The 27,377-nt window shown below is 35.5% G+C and overlaps 2 protein-coding genes across 3 annotated transcripts; one reads left to right on the forward strand and one right to left on the reverse strand.

Annotated features, from left to right (window-relative positions):
* Positions 1-9,717: 9,717 nt before the first annotated feature.
* LOC140863277 (zinc finger protein CONSTANS-LIKE 10-like) lies at positions 9,718-16,492 on the forward strand. Of its 2 annotated transcripts, none has more exons than XM_073266589.1 (5): positions 9,718-9,783; positions 10,784-11,490; positions 14,341-14,550; positions 15,213-15,505; positions 15,809-16,492. In XM_073266589.1, the coding sequence occupies exons 2-5, from the start codon at positions 10,930-10,932 to the stop codon at positions 15,936-15,938; spliced, it is 1,194 nt and encodes a 397-aa protein (XP_073122690.1). In that variant the 5' UTR covers positions 9,718-9,783; positions 10,784-10,929; the 3' UTR covers positions 15,939-16,492. The 2 variants fall into 2 exon arrangements, with proteins under 2 accessions (XP_073122690.1, XP_073122689.1); XM_073266588.1 differs by having other exon boundaries at positions 9,779-9,918.
* Positions 16,493-17,351: 859 nt separating this feature from the next.
* LOC140864780 (uncharacterized) lies at positions 17,352-20,629 on the reverse strand. The gene is made up of 8 exons (XM_073269137.1): positions 20,159-20,629; positions 19,768-19,869; positions 19,545-19,626; positions 19,414-19,433; positions 19,265-19,325; positions 18,542-18,621; positions 18,325-18,432; positions 17,352-17,728 (listed from the first exon to the last, which is right to left on the reverse strand). The coding sequence occupies exons 1-8, from the start codon at positions 20,570-20,572 to the stop codon at positions 17,663-17,665; spliced, it is 933 nt and encodes a 310-aa protein (XP_073125238.1). The 5' UTR covers positions 20,573-20,629; the 3' UTR covers positions 17,352-17,662.
* Positions 20,630-27,377: the final 6,748 nt, after the last annotated feature.

The raw sequence follows: 27,377 nt of genomic DNA on the forward strand, positions 1-27,377 counted from the left end.
CTTTAGAAGAAAAATTGGGCTTTTGACTTTGGGCCGGATCGGAAGCTCCGATCCCAGCCACTTCGAAAGCCGATCGGAAGCACAGAGATCGGAAGCTTCGATCCAGGAACGGAAGTTCCAATCTCCAGCTGCCTGCAATGCTTGATGACTCAGCCGCGAGTTTTGACAAGTGTCGAACGGAGGGCAGATCGGAAGCTTCGATCGTCGGATCGGAAGTTCCGATCCTGGCGTGTCAAGCATGCACGCAGTGAGCGGATCGGAAGCTCCGATCCTGAAATCGAAAGTTCCGATCCTGGCCGGGAATTTTGCCTATAAATAGGGCTTGTCTGATTTCATTTGAATTACGAATTCTCGAGTTTCTTTCTTCAGTTATATTGTGTGAGTTATACACTTGAGGGCCCTATCGGTTATAATAGAGGTTCTGGAATAACCAAGGTGTGGTTATAGCCATCCGGGACTAGCGACTCCAAAGGGCTTACTACGAACGAAGGTATGGTCCGGAAATCTATTTAAGTTTTGGGAGTACTTATTAGCTTAGTTAAGGCTTATAGAATTTGTGTAGTGATACGGTGAACTTTTGAATATAGGCTTGGAACCTAGGATCTACTTTACTTGAACTAGCCTAGAGGTACGTACATATTGACTGAGATTTCCAGCGAGTATACATGTTTATATGTTGCATTTATTTGGCATTATTATATGGCATGATATATGATTTACCGTTTTCCATATTCATATGTCATGTGCATATACACGTTGAGCCTATATCTTGTTATACCTGATTATAGAGTCGCTCAGCTCTATACTCGATAGTCTATCACTGAGAGTACCGCGACGGCGGGGGCATTTATGTCTGTCTACTATGGTGTACTAGACGAGTGTGGTTGCACCCAGAGGTTGATCTGTGCTGTAGCAGCACTCATGTGGCGCCGGTACTGAGCATGACTTTTCAGATGACCCTTTACCAGTCATCATGTTGCATGCATCGTATATATATGTTTACTCATGTTTATGTACTGGGCGTTAGCGCTCACGTCCTAGTTGTTATCTTGGACACCCTATTCCACGGGGCAGGTCGCAGGATGGACGGAGCTGGTAGTTCAAGGCAGGACTAGGGAGCAGGGGCCTTGAGGAGTTAATTATACAGCAGGATTCGATATAGCTGTATAAATGTTTACTTTTAAATATGGTTGTATCATTACAGATTTAAGCCTAAATATGTTTTACTAAGCTAATATGTAATTATGGATTATGTTTCCGCACGTTTTACTCTGTTAAGCGTTATTGCTTTATTAAGTTTAATGCATGTTATTAGTTGCCAGTTAGTAGGTGATACCATGCAGGGTCACTACACGGTCCGAACCCAGTTCGGACGATCCAAACCCTGTGCTCCGATGATGAGCATATTTACTTCGGAGTTAAGGCAAGATCGGACGATCCGAACCCTGTTTGGACGAACCAAACTCCTTCAGCCAACAATGCACGATGACTAAGCCAATAGTTTTGACAAGTGTCGGACATAGAGCAGTTCGGATGGTCCGATTCCGACTTCGGATGCTCCGAACCCGACGTGTCATGCATGCAAGCATTGAGCTGGATCGGATGCTCCGAACCCGAGTTCGGAGGCTCCGAACGTGGCCGGATCCTTGGCCAATAAATAGTGGTTAGTTGATTCAGAAATGAATTACGAATTCCCAAATTTATTTTTTCAGTTATATAGTGTGAGGTATACACTTGAGGTCTCTATCGGTTTTTAGAAAGGTTCTGGAATAACAAGGCGTTGTTATAGTCCTCCATAATTAGCGGCTCCAAAGGGCTTACGATGGACGAAGGTATGGTCCGGGAATCTTATTTAGTTTTGGGAGTACTTATTAGCTTAGTTAAGACTTATAGAACTTGTGTAGTGATACGGTGAACTTTTGAATATAGGCTTGGAACCTTGGTCCTACTAAGACTTGAACTAGCCTAGAGGTACGTACACATTGTGTAGTGACCCACGCCGTGATCACCTACTAATCGGAAGCATAAGCATGCATTTAACTTAATCAAATAAATCATCAAAAATAACAGCGGAAATCTTAAACAACAATTAAAATATTGTTTACAACCATATCGAATAAACTAGTGTATTAACCCAAATACATCAGAAACAAAATCCTAGACAATAACCCTGCTGGTCCTCCATTGCCTAAGATCTCCTGGAACCACCCGCCTCATCTAGCTACAGACCTGCCCCATGGAATAGGGTGTCCAGATACAACAAAGTACGGGACATGAGCATAAAAATATCAGTACTAGAGTATGAGTATACGGTATTATATGTGCATGTATGCAAGTGAACTGGGTACCAAGACACTCAGGTCAAGAAACAAGCTCATAGACCGGTCCCAGGGTATATAGCACGCTGCGCCGTCGCCTCAGGAGATGGATCATATACCCAATGGATAATGGTGACCTGATACTAGTACAAGTGTCCAACCATAATGATGACCTGACACAAGACTTACGTATCCAACCATCCACAACTCGTAGGGTGAATGCCATATGCTCATGTATCCTACATACAGTCATGACATGCTATATATAAAGGCATATAAAACATGCAATCACATAATCCATGCAAACACATAATACATGCATACTCATCTGGATATCTCGAATAAATACTTCCGTACCTTATACACTAGGCAAGCTAGACCAGCACTATGTCCAATCCTATAATACGCACTACAATGCAAAGTACTCATGCATTATAATCTTATTCTAAAAGCCTTAACTACTCTATAGCATACTCCCTATTTACTATAAGGATCCAAAGCTATACCTGCGTCCGTCTTCAGCCTGCTGATGACGACTGTCCCAGAACTTGAGCACCTCTCCACAGAAACCCAGGAGTGCCTTGCCAACCTTCGGACCAAGCCTAGGAAGGCTGGAAACACCTCAAACCCATAGAAGACATTAAAGACCGAGAGAGAAGTTGGAAATTGGTATGCCAAAAATGAAACTCGGAGGGCCTAATTATAGGCGGAGAACGTTGCGTCCGTTCTCCACCTATCCTGCTACGTGTCGATCTAATTATATGCAAACCGCACATCTGTCCCTGACCTGGAACGTTGCGTCCGTTGGTAGTTCGTTGCGTCCATTCTCACTGCTGATGTCATCTTGCTGACCTCATCAAGGACACCTGAATAGCTCCCAGATCGTTGGGTCCGTTCTCAGATCTTTGCGTCCGTTCTGGATTGGACGCAACATTCTGGTTCGGATGCAACGTTCTCGTTTGGCTGTTTTTGGACTGTGTGAGACCCCCGGGACCTTTCCTACCATTTTTGGACGTTTTGGATCTGATTTTCCACTTATTTTTACCAAATAATGACTTCTTAAACATGTTTTTCTACTTTTAAAATTATATGACATTTTCTTAACATGTTTAAATCACTTAATCTTGTAAAATGGAATCGAGATACTACACATTGACTGAGATTGCCAGCAAGTATACATGTTTATATGTTGCATTTTCTTGACATTATTATGTGGCATGATATAGGTTTTACTGCTTTCCATATTTATATGTCATGTGCACATACACGTTGAGTCTGTACCTTGATATACCTTGATTATAGAGCCGCTCGGCTCTATACTTGTATATAGTATGTCATTGGGAGTACCGCGATGGTGGGAACATGTATGTCTAATTACTCCGGTGTATTAGAAGAGTGTGGTTGTACCCTGAGGTTGATCTATGAGGTTGCAGCACTCATGTGGCACCTGTACTGAGCATGACTTGTTAGATGACCCGTTACCAGTAATCACGATTGCATGCATCATATATATATGTTCACTCATGTTTATGTACTGGGCGTTAGTCACTCACGTCCTATTATTATCTTGGACACTCCATTCCATGGGGCAGGTCGCAGGACGGACGGAGCTGGGAGTTCGAGACAGGACTAGGGAGCGGGAGCCTTCAGGGGATATTTTATACAGCAGGATTCGATATATCTATATAATTATTACTTTAAGTTTTTTCTATATGGTTGTATCACTACTGAGTTAAGCTTTTTACTAAGTTGATATGTAAATTATGGGTTATGTTTCCGCAAGTTTTACTCTGTTAAGTGATTATGTTTTAATTACGATTAATGCATGCCATAGTTGCCAGTTAGTAGGTGATTCAATGAAGGGTCACTACAAGACGCGACAATCGTATTGTGTAAATGTATTGTGTAAAGGTTAACTTGGAGCCATAAAGGCCAAGAAGATACACTAATACATCGTTTAATCGTTCTTAACCGGAAAGGAGAGACGTAGACGTTTTATCGTCAAATATACTTAACAAAATTTTGTCCTTTTTTACTTTTATATTTATTAATGTATTTCTTACTTACTTCACCGTTACTACTATATTTTATTGTCTATCGAGTCTTTCGTTTGAGACATTTACAAAATTTTAAAATTCATTAAAATTACTAAATGTGTCATAGAACTTAATTCACCCCCTCTTAGGTTCTAACAACTCCATTCCACGAGAGAGGTGTTAGGTTGGACGGTTCGGATGGCCAAGATAGTGGCTAGAGATCAGACTGATTTTCGGTGGTGATCCAGTGAAGGTTTTATTTTATTTCTCGTATTTTTGTGCGGGATTATGAATTCGATATGGTTGAATTAACGTTTAATATTGGGATTATTGTTCTCTTTTTGTTTGGGTGTAAAAATATTCAAGATATTTTTTTCGTTGATTACATTTTTATTAAATTTAATTATACATGTTTATTTAGTTTGTTTAGTAGTGTCTTGGGCAAGGGCACCATATGTTTTTTAGATAATGGAGCCATGGGGTAAACCTAAAGAAGAAAATTCGTTTGTATTTCTGAAACCACAAATGTTGTGATCATACTGCTACGATACACTTGAACCTCACAAGGTCACAAGCAATCGACTGTTGATCTGCCGATGAGAGTTCAGACTTAAATGTTTTCTAGAATGGAAGTGTTCTATTTATAAAAATTTTAAAATTAAAATATATGATATATTAATATGTCATACTTATGTATATTTTTAATATGTTAAGTTGTTCAATTTGATTGACCTACTTGGATTATAACTTTGGTATTACGTGTTGACTTTTGGGTAAGTGGTAGTTGTTAGGAATATGTCCTATAAGCCAAAGGTTGGCCTATTGGGATTTAATGGTCTCAATCCCGTTACAACTCTTTAAAATCTATAAATATGTCGTATCCAAGTCAAATAATACATCCTAAAAGATATGTCAAGTATCACCGGTGTCGAGCCCGTTAGAACTCTATGACACAATTCATATCACGCATGATATATCAAATCTCTCTCATCATGAGAAAAATTAGACATCAATTAGCACTAATTTTGAGCTCGTAGAAGTTTTTTGAACTATAGGATCAGATCTTCATCGCATATAACCGGTAATATCTATTTGTATTAAGAAATTGACTTGGACCTAACTCAACTCAAAAACTAGCTCAAGAGGTGAGGGTTGTCCTTGTCTATATTAAGGGCTTCTAGGAACTCTATGGAACAATATTTCAACACACCCCCACACGCCAGGAATGAACATCTGGAACGTGGAGATATTAACGGGTGACCTAACTATAGGCAGCCCAATTATGGACGGTCCAACACACGCGGAGAGCCTGAACTCTGATACCATGTTATAAATTGACTTGGACCTAACTCACCTCAAAAGCTATCTCAAGAGGAGATGTTTGCCCTTGTCTATATAAAGGGATCCCAGGTTATTTAACCAACTTATGTCCGACCCTGGCCCAGGTTCCACCGTTATGTGTTGGACTACCCGTAATTGGGTCCACCCATCCTATTGTTGGGCCACCCGTTAAATATCTTCATGCTCCAGTCGTTTCATTCTTGGGTGTGAGAGGAGTGTGTTGGTGTCTTAGTTTGTGTCCCACATCGGTTGACTAAATAACCTGGGAGCCATTTATATAGACAAGGGCAAACCTCTCCTCTTAAGCTAGTTTTTTAGGTGAGTTAAGTCCAAGTTAATTTTTAACAATTCATGCAATTTAATATTTTGTGTATGCATGATCTAGCACAATTGTTTGTTCTCTATTATGGATTGATAAAATTTTGTGTTATATTTATGTTGCGTATTTTTTAAGTGATGTACGGATCTCGAAATTCATAGTAAAATGTTGAGTATGTCTCTTGCGAAACGGTTTCGCGAACCTTAAATTCTTGAGACGCGTCAACCTGCTTATATTTATAATAAAAAGTAATACTTTTGGTATAAAAATAATATTTTTTTACGGGTGATCTAAATAGGATATTCTTCTCACAAAATTGACATATGAAACCGTCTTACATAAGTATTTGTGCAAAATATTATGTATGTGAACTCTCACGTTTTATATCGTTTAAGATCACTTGTAAGAAATTAAATATTATTGTAAACAACTATATAAGTATATCTTTAAACTAATTGTTGTAAATGGTCATTTATGTGTTCAAACTGAAGTGTAAAACTATTCACTGCCAAAAACAAACAACATAACTTTCTAGTAACGAAATCTGACGAGACAGTAGAATCTTGCTTAACTTAAAAAATAAAGTATAATGAAATATTGAACTTCATACTTTTGTAAGTATTTTTGTGTCGTTTATTCACCATCAATTTTATATTGCTTATTCTAATAATTTTAGTCTCTAAGTTTAAAGATAATATGTTAACACTGGAAAAAATTTGGGTAGATGTGATAATATTTCTCAGTTAGATCTTTGCCTCCACCATGGTTTCGTAACAGACCCGGTCTCCTGCACACAATAAACAGCTCGTGAATGAGCATCGAAGGAGTTTTTCGACGTAGTCACTCCGATGTCTAAGTCAATATATGGCTTATAGGAGAAGAAAACTTTAAGAAAATATGGAGCAAAGTGTGTAATATATTGTGTATGAGATTCTGTATATTCTCAATATTGTGTCAACAATGAATCAACCTGAGTATTTACAGGTGAAGTCTATAAGTGTCCTACCCAAATTAGAAGACAATTAAGATTTGCTTCCTTTCTAAATTCAAACTTACATCTTTATCAAATATTCTTTACTTATCTTGCCAGATACGCGGGTATCTAGATAAAAAAATAATATATCTGATTTTTCATATTTCTAAACTCCACCATCCCCGAGTCATCTTTTCCGACCCCCATCTTGACCCAAGTACTTACGAGGATATCACAAGTCTCCCATCCTAGTCGGGCTAGAGTACCACTCACTGTCCCGATTTAAACAAGTTGGTCTGGAGCCGGATAGGTCCTTCTCTAAAACAATTGCGGATAAGTGGATAGGGTCAGGGAACGAGCCAAAAAGTGTAATGCCCAGGCCTTATTCACTCGGGCTTAGATGGACAGGGTCAGGGACCGAGCCAAAAAGTATAGTGTCGATGCCTTATTCACTCGGGCTTAAAGGTGACAAGATCTCATACACTTGGGTTTAAAGGTGTCAAAACCTCATTCACTTGGGCTTAAGGGTTCCAAGGCCTCATCCACTTAGACTTAAATGTGCCAAGGCCTCATCCACTCGGGCTTAAGGGGTATGGTCAAGAACTGAGCCATAAATATAGTGCCAAGACCTCATTCACTCGGGCTTATATGCCAAGGCCTCATACACTTGAGCTTTGATGGATAGAGTCAGGGACCGAGCCATAAATATAGTATCGAAACCTCATTCACTCAGGCTTAGGGATCAATGCCTCATACACTTGAGCTTATATGAATAAGGTCGGAGACAAAGCCATAAATATAATGTCGAGGCCTCATTCACTCGAATTAGGTGCCGTGCCAAGACCTCATTCACTTGGGCTTAGGTTGGCCTCATACACTTGGGCTTAAGGGAAAGGGTCAGGGACCAAACAAAATATAATATATTCTGATTGCAGCACCAAAATTCGAAAGTAATGCAGAAATAATCCAAAATAATAATAATAATAATTTGCATTCATGATGTATCACAATAAAATTATTATAGAAAATCCACCTCGACCTCATCTAATTAGATCTCAAGGTCGGAAAATATCAAACTACAAACGGAAAAAATCAGATCTTCACCGTCTAGAATATGAAACATAATGTTCTGGACACATGGTAATAATTTCAGAAAACTTCAACGGGTAGATTTTCCGCAGTCGCGTATTCCAAAACCCCGCGCAGAAACTATGCGAAAAGAGCAGCTTATGTTCAGAGGTCAAAATATGATTCTAAATCCACCAATCACAATCTCCACTGTTCAGATCTTAGATAACATAATTATAAAGCTATAAGCCAAACTTAAATCCGATCCGACGGTTCTATTCTTCCAAACTTCTGTCGCAAGTTGGATAATGTACACGTCGTGTGAAAATCCAAAAACCCTTGTTCTCCTATTCTTGTGTTGTTCGCTAATCAACATCTTAAACTCGTTTTCCACAGACGACGCCAAATATTAAAACCGAAAAAAATTGGGGTAGACGTGACAACCTTTTTCAGTTAGATCTTCCCCTCCACCGTGACTTCGTAACTGAGCCGGTCTCCTGCACACAATAAACAGCTCATGAATGAGTGCCAAAAGAGTTTTTCGACGTGATCACTCTAATACCTAATTCAATATAAGGCTTATAGGAGAAGAAAACTCTAAGAAAATATACAACAAAGTGTGCATTATATTGTGTATGATATTGTGTATATTCTCAATATTGTGTCTGAATAGTTATAGGTGAAGCATGTAAGAGTCCTGCCCAAATTGGAAGACCAAGAAGATTTGCTTACTTTTTGAATTCTAACTTTCATATTTATAAAAAAAAATTCTTTACTTGCTAGATATGAGGGTATCTAGATAAATAATAATAATATATCTGATTTCAAACTCCACCTTGGTCCCCGGATCATCTTTTTCGACCCCCATCTCGAGCCCGGGTCAAGACGCACCACTAAATCACCAATCCTTAGCTAGCACTTACGGGGATATCATTATAGTAATTTGATATTTAGTTCTTTATCAATTGTTCTAAAATATGTCTCGCTTAAAAATCTCACTTGAGCTTGAAGTTTTTCTAAAACGCTTATTGACAAAAAAAAAAATTAAACTTAGGTTGACCATATTAAATGAATTTATATTTTACAGATATCAAATAGATGATAGAAAAGATTTAATTAAAATATGATGAAGAAATTAATGCATCAGACTTAAATTTATTATACTTTACTTTATTAATTTGTTCTAGATAATTAAAACTATAGTTTGAATTAAAACGATTTTTTACACTTAAACTTGTATCATTCCGCTTTAACTTAAAAAACTTGAAACTTCACTCACACGTTTGATGCACTTTTCATTTTTTAAAATCTTGATTTTATCCATGACAATAGGAACTACTTGCATAATTGTTTTAAAAAATATAGGAATTAAAGTTGTTGTAGTAAAATATTCAAAGATTGAAAACAATGATGGCATAAAAAATTGTAAGATAGAAATACTATATATTTACTTAATATATTTTGAGCAATATTTTTACCCAAAATTAGTGTTAGATAATAATGTTAGGAAAAATGTTATGGGATTTTGTTGAGTGAAAAGGTGTGGGCCTAACATTTCGTTTTCATGAAAATGACAGGGGCCTACCTCACATCCCCTACTTGTTTCTCTTCTCTCTTTCTTGCACTTTTTATCACTTTATTTATTATATTTATATTATTAATTATTTATTGAAAAAAGTTCTGTCAGAACTCAACTCAAGAATTCACTTCAACTCTATCTTCTGCCAGGTATAGAAAGATTTTTGTGGAAAAGTCCTATCTTTCTCTGTTAAGAGTATTTTTTGAGTTGCAGAAGTTTGTTTTCTTTTTCGATCGCGTATTTGCGATTTCACTATGTTTAGGCTGCATTTAATGATAAATTTGGTAAGTAAACCTGTTCTTAGTAAATGGGCTCGCATTTATATTTCTCATATCCTTTTTCTGGGGTTGTTTTTATTTTTGGAGATGTACCTGTCTGTTGGTTTTTGAACATTTGAAGAAATCTTGGGGAATTGAAGCTCAGAGTTATGTTAATGTGTTGTTTAGGCATCTAGCAAACTTCTGTATTTGTCTCAGCTTGGTTTTTTTGTTATAATTGGATTTAATTTTGGTGAAATGCTTGGAATTTTCTATCTTTAGCTGGGATTCTGTTGATTGCGTCTTGGGAGGATGACTTTTCTTTCCCCCTTTTTCTTGGAGATGTTATCTTGTATGTTTGTGATTTGCTTCACGGACCAAAAATCACAATTGTCTTATGTTTGCTGATATTCTCAGGGATGCTCGTTACTTTGTTACACGTTCAGGCAGATTGGTTTAAGTTTAATTAAAAGTTTACTTCTTGTTTGGATCCTTGATTCCCAATATTCTGGAAACTTGGACACCTTATCCTCTCTTTTGGTCTGACTAGGCATGATGTTGTTTAGGTTTTAATATAACGCAATTTATCCTGATACATATCCTTAAGGAATTTGTCCTTGCAACTTTATCATCATCACGTTGGGTATCTGAAGAGAATTTGTTCTGTTTGTGTATGGGAATATCGCAGTGATTTCTTTTTTATGGTTTCAGAAGATATAACTTGGGGTTGAAAATTCATTCTATGCTGCTTTTCCTCTCTTTTCCTATCATTAAAGCTTAATTTTTGCAACACCCAATTTATCACATGCAAAATCTTTTACACATTTAGTTACCGATATCTGGAAAATAATATATATGCCTGAATGTTAAATAAAGACTGGTTTTCTTGCAGAATAAAGTACAGGTATCTGAACCAAATTTGTGGTTAAAAGTGCATGAATTTTGAAGTTGAAGGCAGAGTTTGATTTTGTTTTTTAAAACAAAACATCGTTTAGGAGTGACTGCAAAATCCTGGAAAAGAAGTTGATCCACAAAAATATGGGATATCATTGTGATTTCTGTGGAGAGCAAAGATCCATTGTGTATTGTCGTTCTGATGCAGCGAGTTTATGTTTATCCTGTGACCGCAATGTCCATTCTGCAAATGCACTTTCAAAACGTCACTCGAGGACACTTGTGTGTGAAAGATGTAATTCTCAGCCAGCGCTTGTTAGATGTATGGAGGAAAGGATATCCCTTTGCCAGAATTGTGATTGGATGGGGCATACTGGTTCAAATACAGGTCCTGCACATAAAAGACAACCGGTTAACTGTTACTCTGGCTGCCCTTCAGCTGCTGAACTCTCTGAAATTTGGTCCTTTCTCTTAGATTTTCCTTCAGTAGGAGATTCTACTTGTGAGCAGGGTATGGGTTCAATGAGCATTACAGATAACAGGCCAAGCGACGGCCAAGGTTCCCTAGGAAAAATCAACGTTCAAAATGCATCCCTTTTGATGGATAAATCTACGGATTGGATGGAATCAGCTACACCTTTTCTTGATCCAAATTTACATAATGTGGATCAGCTAGCTGGATCACCCGGCTCTACCACTCCCAAGGTAATCATTTCTTCTTAAATTTTCTTTGAGCAGTTCCAGAATGCAATGTGCCCTTTATTTTTACCAGGGTCTCGCATATACTTTTGCATCCTAATGGACATTTCTGGACTTCACCGTCATGTGAAGCCATTGTATAAATTTGTTAAAATGTTTGCTTCTTTCCTTCCTTAATGGGAATCTGTCCCTGGAAAGGCTAGTCATATGTTCTGAGAATAACAAAGTTGATACATAGTATCGAAATTGAAATATTTCTTCTCGCAAACTAACTTTCATGATATTGTGTACTGTGGATTTGATTGGTTGAGGTGGCAATTATATATCTTTTCACGATGTAGATCAAACATGATCAAATCATATTGTTTTAGGTTTTAGTTAAAGTTGATAAAAATATACATACGGCTGGATGCGACAAAGGATAGGAGAACTGTGAGGCAGCTTTATGTGTTGGTGACGGCAACATTATCGCAACAGTAGCATGACTAAGTCCTTTTGATTATTTATACTTCTTTAGTTGCTCATGTGATGTGAGAATGATTTGGGCCATAGTGCTCATCCTCACCATATAATATCATTTAAATATTCCCCCTGCTCTTTTCTAGAAGTCCCTATTTCCTGATGTACTCCACAATGATGACATAAAAGTTATCTGCGAATTAAAAGTGGCACAACAGGAGACTTACAGAAGATGATAAATCAGTATACTGCAGATAGACCCCCAATGGATGACCCAGAATAAATGACTCCAGTTTTACATATCTGGAATCAACCTTTAGAAACTGAGTCAACCGGAAGAAATACAGCATAACCAGTGGAATTAGTCTCATGCGGAAGAACAAAATTCTGCTGGTAGACGACAATTCAAATGGAAGTAAATGTTTAACCAGCAAACATTAAACCATGTCGATTTGTGATTCATCGCCATCAATACATGTACTAAAAGATGTTGAGAATTAGGTGTTGAAGTCAATCTCTGTTCTTCTCATTATTATTTATGAAATTGGGGAAATCTGTAAAGAAAGTTTCAGTTTAAAAAGGAATTCTGGTAAAACTGCTCAAGTATATAACGACTTCTTGGAAGGCGTAAAATATGGATAAAGATAAAGTATAAACACAAGGCGAAGTTCGTACCTCCAAGAAGTATAAACAAATTAAATAACCCATGATGTCAAATGCATAAACATGACCCGTGTTCATCAGTCCGGCCGACTGACTCTTGTCTTATATTCCCCAGGTTCCTTATCTAGTAGTGCTAGATGTTCTATCACACCTGCTACCGCATAAACCGCCTAGCTAGGGTAAATACACAAATATAAATACGATGTATAATGCATGAAGCAAAGCATTAAAAAAATGCAATAATAAATGAATGTGGTGCTCTGTATGTCAAGTCTTCCACCCCAGATACGTTTTCTTGTCTCCCTAATAACATCTGTTCTACAATGGCCATTCTAAGGATGCAACTCAAACTTGTAGCCTCATATACCTCATCACAACTGTGCATTATTGAAAAACTTGCATGCATGGATCCCTTACATGCAAGTATGCTCTCAGACGTTTGACCAGATTTATGACACACACCTATATGTTGTGTTTATTGTGATATTATGCCCGTATTATAAGAACAGCCCCAGTAGGTAGAACCATGTACCTCAGCCGCTACTGACTTGCGAAACTAAGGTTTAAATTTTATACTGTTTTCACCTTGTGTTATGCAACAGATTTTATGTGTGATGCTTATTGTAAATCTCAATTATTTCGCAACTCACCTCCTATTTTTAGGCATTCTTTGGCGGTAGGTTATTCTTCATCATGAATTATCTACCACTTGTTATATGTTAATTACTCATTGAATTGTGACTTTGTTGATCTCCCACCTCCTCAACACTTTATATATTCCCAAGTATTCGTATTTCTTGACTCCTCATGTATTTGCCATTTTAACTGGGCTTTTCCGACAGCTCATAGCTAGAATTTTGAGACACTACAAGTAAAATTTTAAGGTTGTCTTAAAATCTTACTTTCGAGCAATTCAAAATAGTATGTTCCGTTGACGGGTAGATGATGTGGTTTTACAAGAGAAGAAAAAAATGCCAAAATTAGAGGTGAAATATGAATTACAGTGGTTACAAAAGAAGAGACCCTTGCCAACCGAAGCAGCTATTTGACTCAAATTTATTAAAATTTGAGACTACTGATATGCACAGATAAAGGCTTCAACCAAACAAAGAAATAACAATGGTTCCTGTTGGTGTGTTAGTCATGTCCCACATCGGTTTGGTAAATATTCTGGGAGTTTAATATATAGACAAAGACAATCCTCTCCCCTTAAGCTAGCTTTTGGGGATGAGTTAGGTTCGAGTTTATTTTTTAACATAGTATCAGAGCTCAGGTCCGCCGTATGTGTTGGACTACCCATAGTTAGGCCACCCGTCCTATAATTGGGCCACCCGTTAATGTTTCCGTGCTCCAGTCTCCTGGGCGTGAGAGAGGTGTGTTAGTTGTGTCCCACATCGATTGGGTAAATATCCTGGAAGTTTACTAAAGAGGTAGTTTTTGGGGTGGAGTTAGGTCCAAGTCAATTTCTTAACAGTCCCTTGATTGGTAAATTCTAACTAATTTCTTGAAATGCATTTTAGACGCCTAGAACTCATACTGAAATCTCAAAACTGAGACTTACCAATATATTTTTGGTTTGATGCACTTTTTTACACCAAAATCTGTTTTCTTCCATTTTACAAAGACTACTTTGTTAAACAAATTGCAGTTCACAATGAGATGCCCTGTTTTATTAATACACTTTCGTGCATCTTTTTTATCTGCTTTGTTTAGAACTTTGGCATTTATCTGCAGGTTTTTTTATCTGGAGCTAAGGGGCCTGCTGTATGTGAAGATGATGGTCTCTATAATGATTTTGATATGGATGAGGTTGACTTGAGTATAGAGAACTATGAAGAATTTTTTGGTATAGCTGATAATAACCCCGGACAGCTTTTTGATGATGGACTATTTGGGACAAAGTACATATCTGGATCCAACTGTCTGGGTGCTTACGCTGCTGAGGTAATTCAGTAAAACTGGAACTCATTTACACTATCTGGTTGTATCATGGATATACCTCATTACGATCTATTAGTGAATAAGGAAAACTTTGTCATTGCCAAGTGAACAGTTGCTGAGGTATTATTCTTCATGAAGTTTGATTCTGATTGCCATGGGGAATTGTTTTATGAGATATTTGTCATTTGCCATAACTGTCTTTCCTTTTGTTCAAAGAATGGAGGGTTATTATGTTATGTGATTCTGTATGTTTTTAATGCCTGGGAATATTTTCGTTAACTCAGTATCTGGAAGTGTTCTGTGCTTCTGAGTATTGGCTCAGCTTTTGCATTGCCAAATTTAGATGTGTTATCATAGCATTTTCTTTTTAGCAGCCACTACTCACCATCAAGTATGAACTGGCAAAATAGGTTATTTTTTATTGTCATGGCTTATTGGGTTTTTTTCCATAGATATAACTAGCAGGTAGACTTTTCCCGTAAAATTGTTCGAAATATTGAGAGTTTGAAGAAGATGGTGGTAGCTAAGGTTCCTTACATATATAGGACAGCATACCCCTGAGCAAGTTTGCTGATTTTTTTGCCTGTAGAAGTAATATGAGGGCCTTCCATGAATTTATTTCTGATTCCTTCCCTTGATGCTCCTTGTTTGGTGATACTTGTTAGGGATCATGGGGTGGAAGGGTAAATATGCCAGCGTGCAGTAATGTAGCTTCTGCAGATTCAGTTATGAGTTGTAAGACAGAACCAAACATGCGTTTCGCACAGCAGGCACATTCTGGCGTTTCATTTTCTGGTCTTACTGGTGAGAGCAGTGCTGGTGATTTTCAAGATTGTGGAGCTTCTTCAATCCCGATCATGGGAGAGCCACCTTGTGCTCCTCCAGGTCCCGAGAACTCGATATCTTGTAGCAGAAGCGACGCAGTTATGCGGTACAAGGAAAAGAAGAAAGCACGAAAGTATGAATTTTTTTCGATTTTTCCTCCCATATTTTATATATCAAAAAATGGATCTTAGGCAGTATCTGTGAGTTATTTGCATTTATTTTGTAGTATTTGAATCATATACTCTAGATAGGGGTGAATCAAGTAATTAAGAGAGGGTGGGGCGATCTCACCCCAGCTCAATCCACCACCCCTGCTTTTGCACATGCAATGAATAATAATTGGTTGATCTCATATGACACGATTACTCCTAAAATTGTTGATCAAATTTTCCCTTGTTTTCCAGTTATAATTGATTTCAATTCGTTAATTTGGCAGGTTCGAGAAGAAAGTAAGGTACGAATCTCGCAAAGCAAGAGCAGATGTAAGGAGACGTGTGAAGGGTCGTTTTGTCAAGGCTGGTGATGCTTATGATTATGATCCGTTGAGCCAAAGCCGAAGCTGCTGAATGAAATCTTCTACTCGAATAATGGAGAGTGCAATACAAAATTAGAGATCCCAAGTAAAAGATATGCGTAAATTATTTTTCCCTTGCAATCACCAATCATCTGATTTTTGGCAGGGATCAGACTCTATTGAAATGTAAACATGGACAGAAGGTTGTGATATCCTCTCACTCCCTACAGAAGGCTCACACGCAGTGGAGAGAACAGAGGATATCTAACAGTATTAATCAGTCTGGTATAAGTTATCATTGCCTTTTGAGGAAAAGGGCTTCCAGTTTTTTTGCTCTGAGGCGTACATACAGATTGTTTTCACCGTCTCCAGTCAAGACTGCGGCCGGTGTTCAAAACCTATATATTGTCCGTAATGCCTCAGCTTTCTTTTCTATGTACAAAATGTTTACACCATCTCCAGTTGATACTGTGATCGGTTTTCTTTTACATCCCAGTAAGTGTTGCTTCTTGCTTTTCTGGCGTCTCTCTTATTGGGTTGACTCAAACATGGATTGAAACATTTCTTTGTTCAAATCCAGAGATCAATGTGCATAGTTTTGATGGATGCTGTTGTACTCTATTCTTTCATGCTTTCATTATATTGCTTTGTTTTTTCTTTTCTGGATGACAGAGATATAGCTTTAGTTGCCCTCTGCAGTAGCTTCACGTCAGATTAGTTGGTTTTATCTTTAATTTGTGCTGTTAATACTAAGAAAACGGACTTTCAGATTTAATATTGAGTTTGAATTCACTTTTTCAAATTTCCAAAGCATCCAAAGTTAAATTCAATGTTCTAAAAAGCGGATGGTCACTCATCGCCTAACGTCTAGACCTTTTAGATGGGGTTTAGGTGGTTTTTTTAGGACGCGTAGGCGACCTCCTAAATGTGGTTTAGGCGGGTTTTTTTTAACCTAAATATCTAATTATTTTTGTTTATATTAATATTTTTTCAATAATTCTTTTTATTGAATTCAAATTTAGAATACGTTCAACATTTCTTGTCTTCGTTCGATATAAATTGATAGGCAAATATGTTAAATAATATTTTTTTTAAAACAAAAATTAAAATTTACCCAAATTTTAAACAATAAAAATATTTTATATTCATCTAGGCGACCATCTAAACGGATTTAGAGCAGCCTAAGCGGCAAGATTAGACGGCCTTGACGGTCAATTAATATAATAATATTCAAAAGCTTCAATTGTATAAAAATCGGGACCGTGGACAACCGTCTAGTTTTAGAAAGACCGAATAAAATCAAGAATTAATAAGATATAAAATTTTCCATATCTACTCGCACTTCTTTCTAAAATTTAACGAAAAATATGTTCTAAGGTTCAACCTTTACTTTAAAAAGAGTACATAATACTTGAATTTTAAAATTTTATCCATTTTAAAAAAAGTACATAAATTGCTTTCTAGATGCTATCAATCAATTCCACATCGGACAATAATAATTCTGAAAAAACTCGAAAAATCATTTGTTTCAATATATAGGTCACGTACTATCATAGTAGGAACAAGAGTAAAGCATGCTGAGTATGCAATGTTCATAAGCTGGTGAATGGCAAGCATTGCTTGCGTTTTTCTTCCCTTTTGTCGAGCTTAAAATAAATCATCAGTAACCTCTGATTGTCTCAGTGAGATCGCTGCTGTCAGTCAACGAACAAACTTTCATTAAGCCATTGTCCATCCAAGCTAAATACACCAATCTAAGCCTATTCGGAGTCGAAACTATTGATCATCATCTGATGAATCCGTGGCTGATTGTCTCCCAAAGTCATCAGCAACATTTGTATCCTGGAAGCACAAAGAATGGCCAACTTTTTTAACATGCAAAAATAGGGATAAATAACTTCCACAACCGATTAGCAGTTGATCGCCTATTCGTAAAATAAATGACCGCAGATTCAGCCAATCACAGTTTTGTTCTTTACCTTCTAAGGAAATAATGGATTTTATCTTTAGTCCTAAATTCCTCTACTTTTTTCAAGCAACCAATCAATCTGATATTTTAAAACATCAATAATTACCCAATCAACCCCCTTTTTGCCATACTACTTTCTCCAACAAGCATAACATAACCTACACAATATTTATCATATGTCATGTTTGGAAAACAAATTTACCATAAACCATATCACTATTTAAGTGCTCTCAATGTTTAACTTATTATTTGTGTAGGATATCACGTACTAAACAACAATTCTCTCAATAACACTGTGCAAATAAGATATTAATTAGCTAGTCTTCTAATCTAAAAAAAGAACCAAAATTAAATTACCAGAACATGGGGATAAATTATTAAGTAATAATTTAAGTACTGAACCAGGTGGTTTTGAAGAAGCCTAAGGAATTCACGGTGTGATAAGACATAAGACCAAAGAAAAGCTTACCTGCATCTTATCCCAATCTTTCAACCTGGGGTGTGTTAGCATGTAATCATCACGCAGAGGGGCCCAAGATGGTGCTTCTTCATCCATAGCACCACTGGGTGTACCAACCTGCAAGATTTCAAACCACGATAAAGTCCAATCAGGAACCAAAATAATTGGGTAGCTCCTGGCAAAAAAAATTGCTTAATCACATGGTAAATGTGTTGATAACCAGAACCTTAGTAGCAGCCTGGGCAGATTGTGATGATGTCTTGCCCAACTCAGAAAAGAAGGCTTCCTTCCTCCGCCTCCTCATTACTGACATTTTTCCATGATGGTTATTGCAACAAAATCAGATAATGGCATAATGCAACAAAAATATGATCTGAATTCTCACCGAATGCTAAAACTTGATACTTTGGCAAAATGTCAAATATATTTCATTCATCGCATAGATTGATAGTTATTTGCATAAAAATTACATGAAACAGATAAGAGGAGCCAAGTTTTTAAAAATCAATAATGGATCGGTCTTTAGTCATTAAATATGAAAACCACACATCAATGTTTGACTTCATTTCCGAGAGATTCTCACTTTCCCAAAATGAACCATGCTAGGCTGCGCCTAACACCTAGGACAACTTTTTTTTTTTATAAGAACACCTAGGACAACTTTGACAACCATGTTTTCATCCCTTCTCAAAAAAACACATTATCTATTTGAGCTAAAAGTCCTCAATATGATTCCACAATCAACAAGGCTTTACTTTTGATATACAAAAAAACCCATAGACTAGCGCATGCGTAAAGCAAGCATAAATTTGAATATGAAGAATTAATATATGTTGGAAAATAATGAAAAAAATAAAAAATAAAAAATAAAGAATTTTCTAATTGGATTCTAAGAAATATAAGTGGACCAAAGAAAGAAATACCAAGAAACAAGTATATAATCACATACTTTTCTCATCTTTTGTTCTCGAGGGATTTAAGCCTTTCTGAGCATTTTGTGCCTTGTTTACCTGTGTGAAGGTATACAAAATGCAACAAATTGTGATATGAACAAGGGCAAACATTGAATAATGGTACAAACATGGCACGAAAACTTACAGCATTGAACAACTTGACCACTGAACACCCAACAGTACACATGGCAATGATAAGATCAAATCAGTCTCTTGACAAAAATAAATGAGCTCACTGGGTCATTTTAAATTTTTAAGCATCAAAATAATGTGTACCTCCTTTAGTAGCAACTCCCAATAGAAACTTTTCATGGGCATCCAAATAATTAGCAGGCTTCACATGTCCCTTCTCACCTTTCTTCTCATCAAAAGAATCGATGAACAACAAAACACCATCAATCAAAAGAATCGATGAACAAAAAAACACCATCAATCAAAGAGCAAGTAGGAAAAAACAAGGTACATCATTAAACCAAGTTTAATTCAATAAAACCAATACCAAATGCTTCTCTTTCTTTGCCTCTCCCTTAACTTTCCTTTCCGATTCTTCTTCAGCAAGCTTTTCACCCAAAAGCTTCTTATGAGCAGATAATACAGGACCCTGCAAACAAAACACATCAGAGTTCGTACTCTAATAGCTCAAGAGCTCTTTACTCAAAAGATTATTCGCTCTATAACTTAAAAGATTCTTCGTTATATACTAGAGATCCAAATCTTCGACCATCATTTAAAGAAACACACAAGAAACACACTTTCTTTTAACAAACAAAAGCATAAATCTCTACAAAAGCATAAATCTCTAATATACTAGAAAATCATTATAATTACTGTGATCCAAATATATACCACTGTCTTAAGCAAAAATAAAGTGTTCCAGAAATTCTGCTTACCAACACATCCGAATCCTCACCGCTCTTCTTAGCAAGAATTTTCTTAAATGCCAACTTAAAAGCTTTAATTCCCTCGGTAAATTTTGTTACACCAGGTTGGATTCCGCCGTGTTCGTCTTCTGAAACTTCATTCTCCTCCTCGACCCCTAAGTCACCGTCTTCACTTTCAGAATCGTCATTTTCCTGTTTAAACTTATCAATTCTAGCCTCATCTTCACCATCTTCATCCGAATTATAATCTCTAGCCCTTTTCTGAAAGAACTTTCTCATCTTTTTGTCAATTTTGACCCTTTTTTCGGCACCTTCAGGCATAAATCTTTGCCTTTTCTTCGCCAATTTCCCCTTAAATTTCCCTGCTTTCCTTCTAGTTCTACCATTTTTAACTTCAATGGGTGACTCAATCACTTCCGCCATCGCTCAACTCTCTGGATTTTCGAACAAATATATAATATAATGAAATAGGGTTTAGGTTTGAATCGCATGGAAAGGGTTTTTTAAATAATTATTATAGATACTTTCAAAAAAATATTATTATTATATTAAAAACAATTTTTTGAAATATAACAAAATAATTTTTTTTTTCAACAATATGATAACACGGTGTCTAAGGTAATCTCCAAGTCATTAACCCAATTTTTGGGTTTATTTTTGTCACATTTATGTCATATCTAAACACAATTTTTGGGATCCCACTATCAAATCACACCTTCATTCTATTATTTTAATTTAAACTATTATTTATAATTTTCGCTTATATATTTAACTAAATATATATTTATAATAATAATTTTAATTTATATAATTAATTAATCAATAATATATCAATTTTTTAAAAATTTAATAAGTTTAAAAATTTACAAAAAATATTTTAAAAAAACATTATTGAAATTTTATTTAAAACTTAAATAAAATAAATTACAAACAATTCATAAAATAAAATATAATGTTCGATCGGTCATAAATTATAATATTAATTAATAATTTTTTAGATATAAATATTATGTTATATTTTTGAAAAAATCGGAAATTTTGTTAAAAAAATAATGAAATAAAAAATGTGTGCTACTAAATCTACTAGAATACACTGATAATTAAAAAAATTAAAAATAAATATTATAAAAATATTAATTTATATATATAAATATTAACTAATATATTTTAAATTTGATATAAAATATTATGTTATATTTTTAACATTTAGAAATTTTGTTAAAAAAATGCTTATAAAAAAAATGTGTTAATAAATATCGTAGGACATACACACTGAAATACAAAACATGCTTCAAATTTCAATTGAAAAAATAAAAAAATGGGCAAAGTTTATGCTCCTCGGGAGGAGTACTCCCTGTATCTTATTTGATTGACACGTGTCCAGTAACATTATTTTTTAAAAAAGTTTTTGCATCTTATTTTTTTTCTTTCTCTTTCATGGTTAGTCTGTCTAATTTTAGGTTGCCCAATACCCAACCATGGTTCAGCATAATACGAGAAAATAAGCCTAATTTTTCAAAACATTAAAGTAGTGTTTGCAACCTTTAAAAATAAGTGATTTATGTAGTTTTTTCAACCTCTAAATTTGTGGATATTCTCCATAATCATTTATTTTTAGAGGTTGCAAACACTACCTAAATCATATGTTTTTGCGGCAGTAATTTTTAATGGAAGGTAAATTTTTTCTAATGTCTTTTATTTCGTTATCTCTAACATGAATGTTATTTTACTTTATTTTCTTTTCTATATTATTATTTTCATTCATGTATGTGAACAAAATATTACTATAATAAAAATTTAAAAAATGCGATTCCCAAATTACATAATATTGAAATATTACAACATAATTTTGGAAATTTCTTTCTTTTTCTATCTAGGAATACGCAAAAGGGAAGATTTGGCATTTGATTTTTGTTTTGTTTTGTTTTCTTTTAAACGTTGTATATTCATATTAAAAAATATTGAAAATCTAAATAATAATTATTTTTTTAATGATTTGGATATTTTGGCTCTAAGATTGTGGAGTCATGATATTTAATATTATTAAGTTTCATCATCTTCTGTGTGAATATTAAGAGTAATTTTATTAATTTAACAAAATTTTGACACCTTGTCGGGTGTTTAACATTTTTGGATTCAGAATATGGCTTCTAGCTTTTCTTCTTCTTCTTCTTCTTATTATTATTTTATTTATTATTTGAGTATGTAGATGATGTTTTATATTTATTAGTTTTATCTCCATTATTTGTACAGATGGTTTGCCAAATGATGAAAATGGTGTTAATTGCACTGATGGAGACGACAAAGCTGAAATATTTGAGACAATGAATGTTGATAACAAACTTTTATTCCACTATTGAAGAATATGAGCAAAGGTTAGCTATTGGCCAAACTATTAAAAGCATAGAGGATGCATATATATTGTATTGTGAGTATGAACACACAAAGGATTTTTGTGCTCGGAGGGAAAATAAGCTTATTTTAGTGGTTCTAAAGATCTTTACATAAAAGAATTTGAATGTTCATCTCAAGAATTAAAGGATGAAAATCGGAGTGCAAATAACAATAGACCTATGTATCAAAATTTAGAAACAATAACCAACTGTAAGGCGAGACTTATAATTCGGAGGAAAAAAATGAAAATTGGAAAGTAGCCATTTTTTATATTGAGCATAATCATGAAATGGTTGATGAAAATAAAAGATATTTGTTGCGATCGACTCGTAAAGTTTCATATGCTCAAGATGAAACTTTAAGAGTAATGTCAGAGGCTGGGATAAAACCTTTTAGTGTGTTGTCATATATGGAAAAAAAAAGTCACACGGTGTGGAAAATTTAGGTTTCATTAGAAAAAATGTTTACAATTATCTGAATTATGTGAGTAAGGGACACTCAAAGGTTGAAAATGGTGATGCTTTGGAATTGATATGGTATTTTAAAACTTAATCAAATGATGAAAATTTATTTTATTGGGATGTCCAAATGGATGAAAATTGTCGTCTGTCTAATTTCTTCTTTAGAGATAGTCGAGCTAGAATTGATTATGAATACTTCGGTGATGTGATTTCTTTTTATACAACTTATCGAACTAATAAGTATAATTTAATATGTGCTCTCTTTGTTGGCATAAACCATCATATGGATAAAGTGATGTTTGGGTTAGTTTTCATGTCTGATGAAACAGAGACTTCATTTCACTGGTTGTTTAAATCATTTCTTGAATCTATGGGAGGAAAACAACCAGAAACAATTTTTACAGATCAGTGTCAAGCTATGATGAATGCTAGTATTTCATTGTTCACAATACCATCTTTGCCAATGGCACATTTCAAAAAAAATGCTCCTTCACATCTAGGTAATTTGAATACCAATCAAGAATTTAAGAGTATGTTCATGAAGTATATGCATTTTTGTGATTCTGAAGAATAATTTGAAGGATTATTGACAAAAATGATTCATGATTTCGGTATTGAAAACCATTCGTGGCTAAGGGGAATGTGCAAAATACGACGTAAATGGTTAACGACATTTAGTAATGATAGATTTTGTGCTGGACTTAAGGCTACCTCTAGAGACAAATGCACAAACTCGCTTTTGAAAGATGGTGAAAGAGAACTTGTACTCTGTTTTAATTTGTAAAGAGATTTGAAGAAATTCAAAAACGGTGGCAGATAAAAGAAAGTGAAGAAGATTACAAGTGTCGACATAAATTTCCTGCAATTTTGGTGAAAACAGCCATTGCTACGACATGTCGTATCTGTTACACACTTGAAATCTACAAAATATTTGAAAAGAAATTGGTGAATTCATTAGACATTGAGTTTGATCGTCTACCTTCGTTCATGGGAAATCCACTAGAGTTTGCTATAAGATCACTTGGATAGGATTTGAAACGTCACATTTGATGTCGAAACTAATGAAATCAAATGCACTTGTCAATATTTTGAGACTGTTGGTGTTTTGTGTAGACATATTTTGATTGTTCTAAAATTTATGAATGTGCATGAGATACCAGAGAAATACATAAAGATGCGGTGGATAAAAACAATTCAAAATAGAGTACAATGTGTTAAAAATTTTAATGTGGAAAGTGTGCATGACTCTGATGTTGTCTACAGAAATCAAATGATGAGACTTTGTTATGATATTATTACAAAAAGTACAGTTCATGTTTGTAAGGCCCGAGATTATTTAATTTTAATTCGAGAATATTTAATTTAAGAATATCTAGAGTTTAGAATTAAATTCTAATATTCTTAAATGAATAAGGATTGAAATTGAATTAAATGGCTTTTTCGGGGACTACATTGCAAATAGCCAAAAGTTCAGGGACTAAAATGCAATTTGACTAATATTTATCTGCACTTATACTTATGTTCAGCCATTCTCACGTGTACACACCAGAAATAAAGGGAGAAGACTTTCAGCTTTGTTCTCAACGCCATTTTCATCTGTAAAAGCTCCGATAACTTGCGATCCGGCCGTTAGAAATTCGAGATAAATATATATCTGCGATCACCGCTCCGAGAGCTACGTTTTGGTACAAGTTTTATTCACTTTTCTCAGATTTTATTTTTATGTTGAAGATGGGTTTGTATTATTCTTAATTATATATGTGCTGGAGCTAGTACTGATTACGTATTCGCAGACGGTTTGAAAAAAGACTGTCGTTCGGATTTTATATGATTTTAAAAGTAAAATTCGATTCCTTCATTTTCTGAATTGTGCTGAACGTGTATGTTTATTGCTGATTTGGGGAAAAATTATGTTGTATATGATTGTGAGATTTTTTTGGTTATCGTTTCGGTTGTCGATTTGTATCCGTTACGCCGCCGATTCGCAAAATGTCAAAACTTTGATATTGTTGCTTGAAAGAAGCATGGTTTGAGTTGCATTATGATCTTGTTAGCTACTCTACATGTCATTTCAGCTTTGTATCGACATTTGCCAAACTCGAGATCTAAGATTCGAACCGAAAAGGATTTGAAGCAAGGTTTGCTAGCATTTGCACTTGAGATTGAGTTGAGAAGTGGAGCAGATTTTTATATATGTTGTTATTGATTGTATTTTCAGATTTGAAGTACTTTTAGACTCGACATTGAAAGGTATAAATGACAGCTATCCAGATGGGATAGAATACTCGAAATAGCTATGATTTTCGAGTATTTCCTTTCAAATCACATACTTGTTTTCCTATATGTTTTTATGTGATTTTGATACTTGTTCTTGTTTGGTTTGATTCTTTGATTCATTTTTCAAGATGTTTTATAGCATTTAATGCATACAGAATATGTTGCATTCATCTTGAACTCAAACCTAAAAAGCATAGATGGCTGATTGGCCTAGAGTGCATATGATGTTTGGAGGGCTGTAGTTGAGTGACACGGAATGTAGAGGTACTTTCAGAGCCAGAAGACTCACTATAGTTGCACCAGAGTCAGGGGAAATAAAATACTTGACTTCACCTCGATTGAGTGAGTTGGTGTTAGTTTGAGATTTTATTTCCTCGGGATCCCAAGAACCGATATTTGTTTGATATCAGAATTGATAGCCTTCCATTGAAACATGCATTGCATTCATGTTTATTATAGTGCATGTTTTGTTATTTATACTGGGATTTTATTCTCACCAGAGTTATCCGGCTATTGCTTTGTTTTGTATGTGTGCATGGCAATAGGTGGGGCAGGAGCTGGTCAGAAGCGACAGGGATAGCTCGAGATAGAGTATTAGCATGTGGTGATTCGGGTTTAGCAGTTGATGTATGAGATCTTGTATTAAACATGTTAGAAAACTAGATATTAGTATATCTATTTGATATTCGTCACTTTTTAGATTGGTACATATTGTATATTCTAGAACACGATGTTCTTGTATGCAATTATATGTTTGAATTCGTAGTTTGACAGCAGAAAATGAAATGGAAAGCATCAGAGGTAGGTTTCCATGTTTCTGGCTAGGTAGACTTCGCCTGAGAAAAATGCATCCAGAAGTCACTGGTTTGTTGCCTCGCGCACGGGCGAGATCTTGTCTCGCGCGAGCACGTGCAACCAGCGATTTCGCTGGAATGTTGCCTCGCGACCGCGCGAGATGCTCCTCACGCGCACGCGCGAGACATGTATAAAAAAATCTGGTTATTAATTAATTGATTTACTTTGAACATATGATGTTGAGTTATAAATTGCCCCAAGATAAGATTAGCAACCCGGGTCCCCACAACAGGTGGTATCAAAGCGTAAGTTTTTGGATTCAGATAGAAGTTGAAGAGCGGGGTAGATTGAGTCTGCCTGATTGTTTTATCTTGCATGAGATTGTCTGTTATCTATGATTATGTGCTTTACATGAAAGCATGTTTTATTGTTTCCACAAATTATGTGATTGCATGATTATGTCTTTGCAATATAAATGCATGCTTTGCATAAGATATTATTTCAGATTATCCTCAGTCAGAATCTGAATTCTCATGAGAATGCATGAGAATGCTTATCAGATAAGGATGGAATAAATTGTTGAATATGATATTGTTTATGCACTAATCTGTTTGACAATCAGATATGCCTCCTCGTAAAGCACCGGTCATTAGACAGACATTGGTTGTTCCCCAGGCCGAACCAGCACCAGTACCACTGCCAGTTGCTGAGCCTCAGAATGCACAGGGTAGTACATCTGCTGATTCTATGTATGCTACTGCTACTCCGATGGAAACACTGCTGAAACGATTTCAGTCGTTTAAACCGCCAAAATTGAAAGGAACAAAAAATTCAATTGATTGTGAGAATTGGTTAGAAGATATTGAACAGTTGTTTGACTCGCTTGATTATTCAAATGATCGTCGTATCAGACTGGTAATACATCAACTCCATGAAGTTGCCAAAAGTTGGTGGATTACTACAAAATGAGCTTTGGAACATCGAGGTACGACTATCACCTAGACTTTCTTTAAAACTGAATTCTATCAACGTTTCTTTCCAGTCTCTTACTGAAAAGATAAGGGTGCTGAATTTGCCAATCTAAGGCAAGGTAACTTGAACATTGAAGAATATGTGGCCAAATTTTAAAGTCTTTTGAAATTTGCCCCACATATAGCAGCGACTGATGAAGCTATGGCAGATCAGTTTATTAATGGCCTCAATCTAGATGTGTTTACCCTGGTGAACAGTGGATGACCCAATAAATTTGCTGACGTACTGAATAAAGCTAAGGGAGCAGAAGCAGGTTTATTGCGACAAAG

The sequence above is a fragment of the Henckelia pumila genome, chromosome 4 (assembly GCF_033568475.1).
Source record: "Henckelia pumila isolate YLH828 chromosome 4, ASM3356847v2, whole genome shotgun sequence".
Classification (NCBI taxonomy): domain Eukaryota; kingdom Viridiplantae; phylum Streptophyta; class Magnoliopsida; order Lamiales; family Gesneriaceae; genus Henckelia; species Henckelia pumila.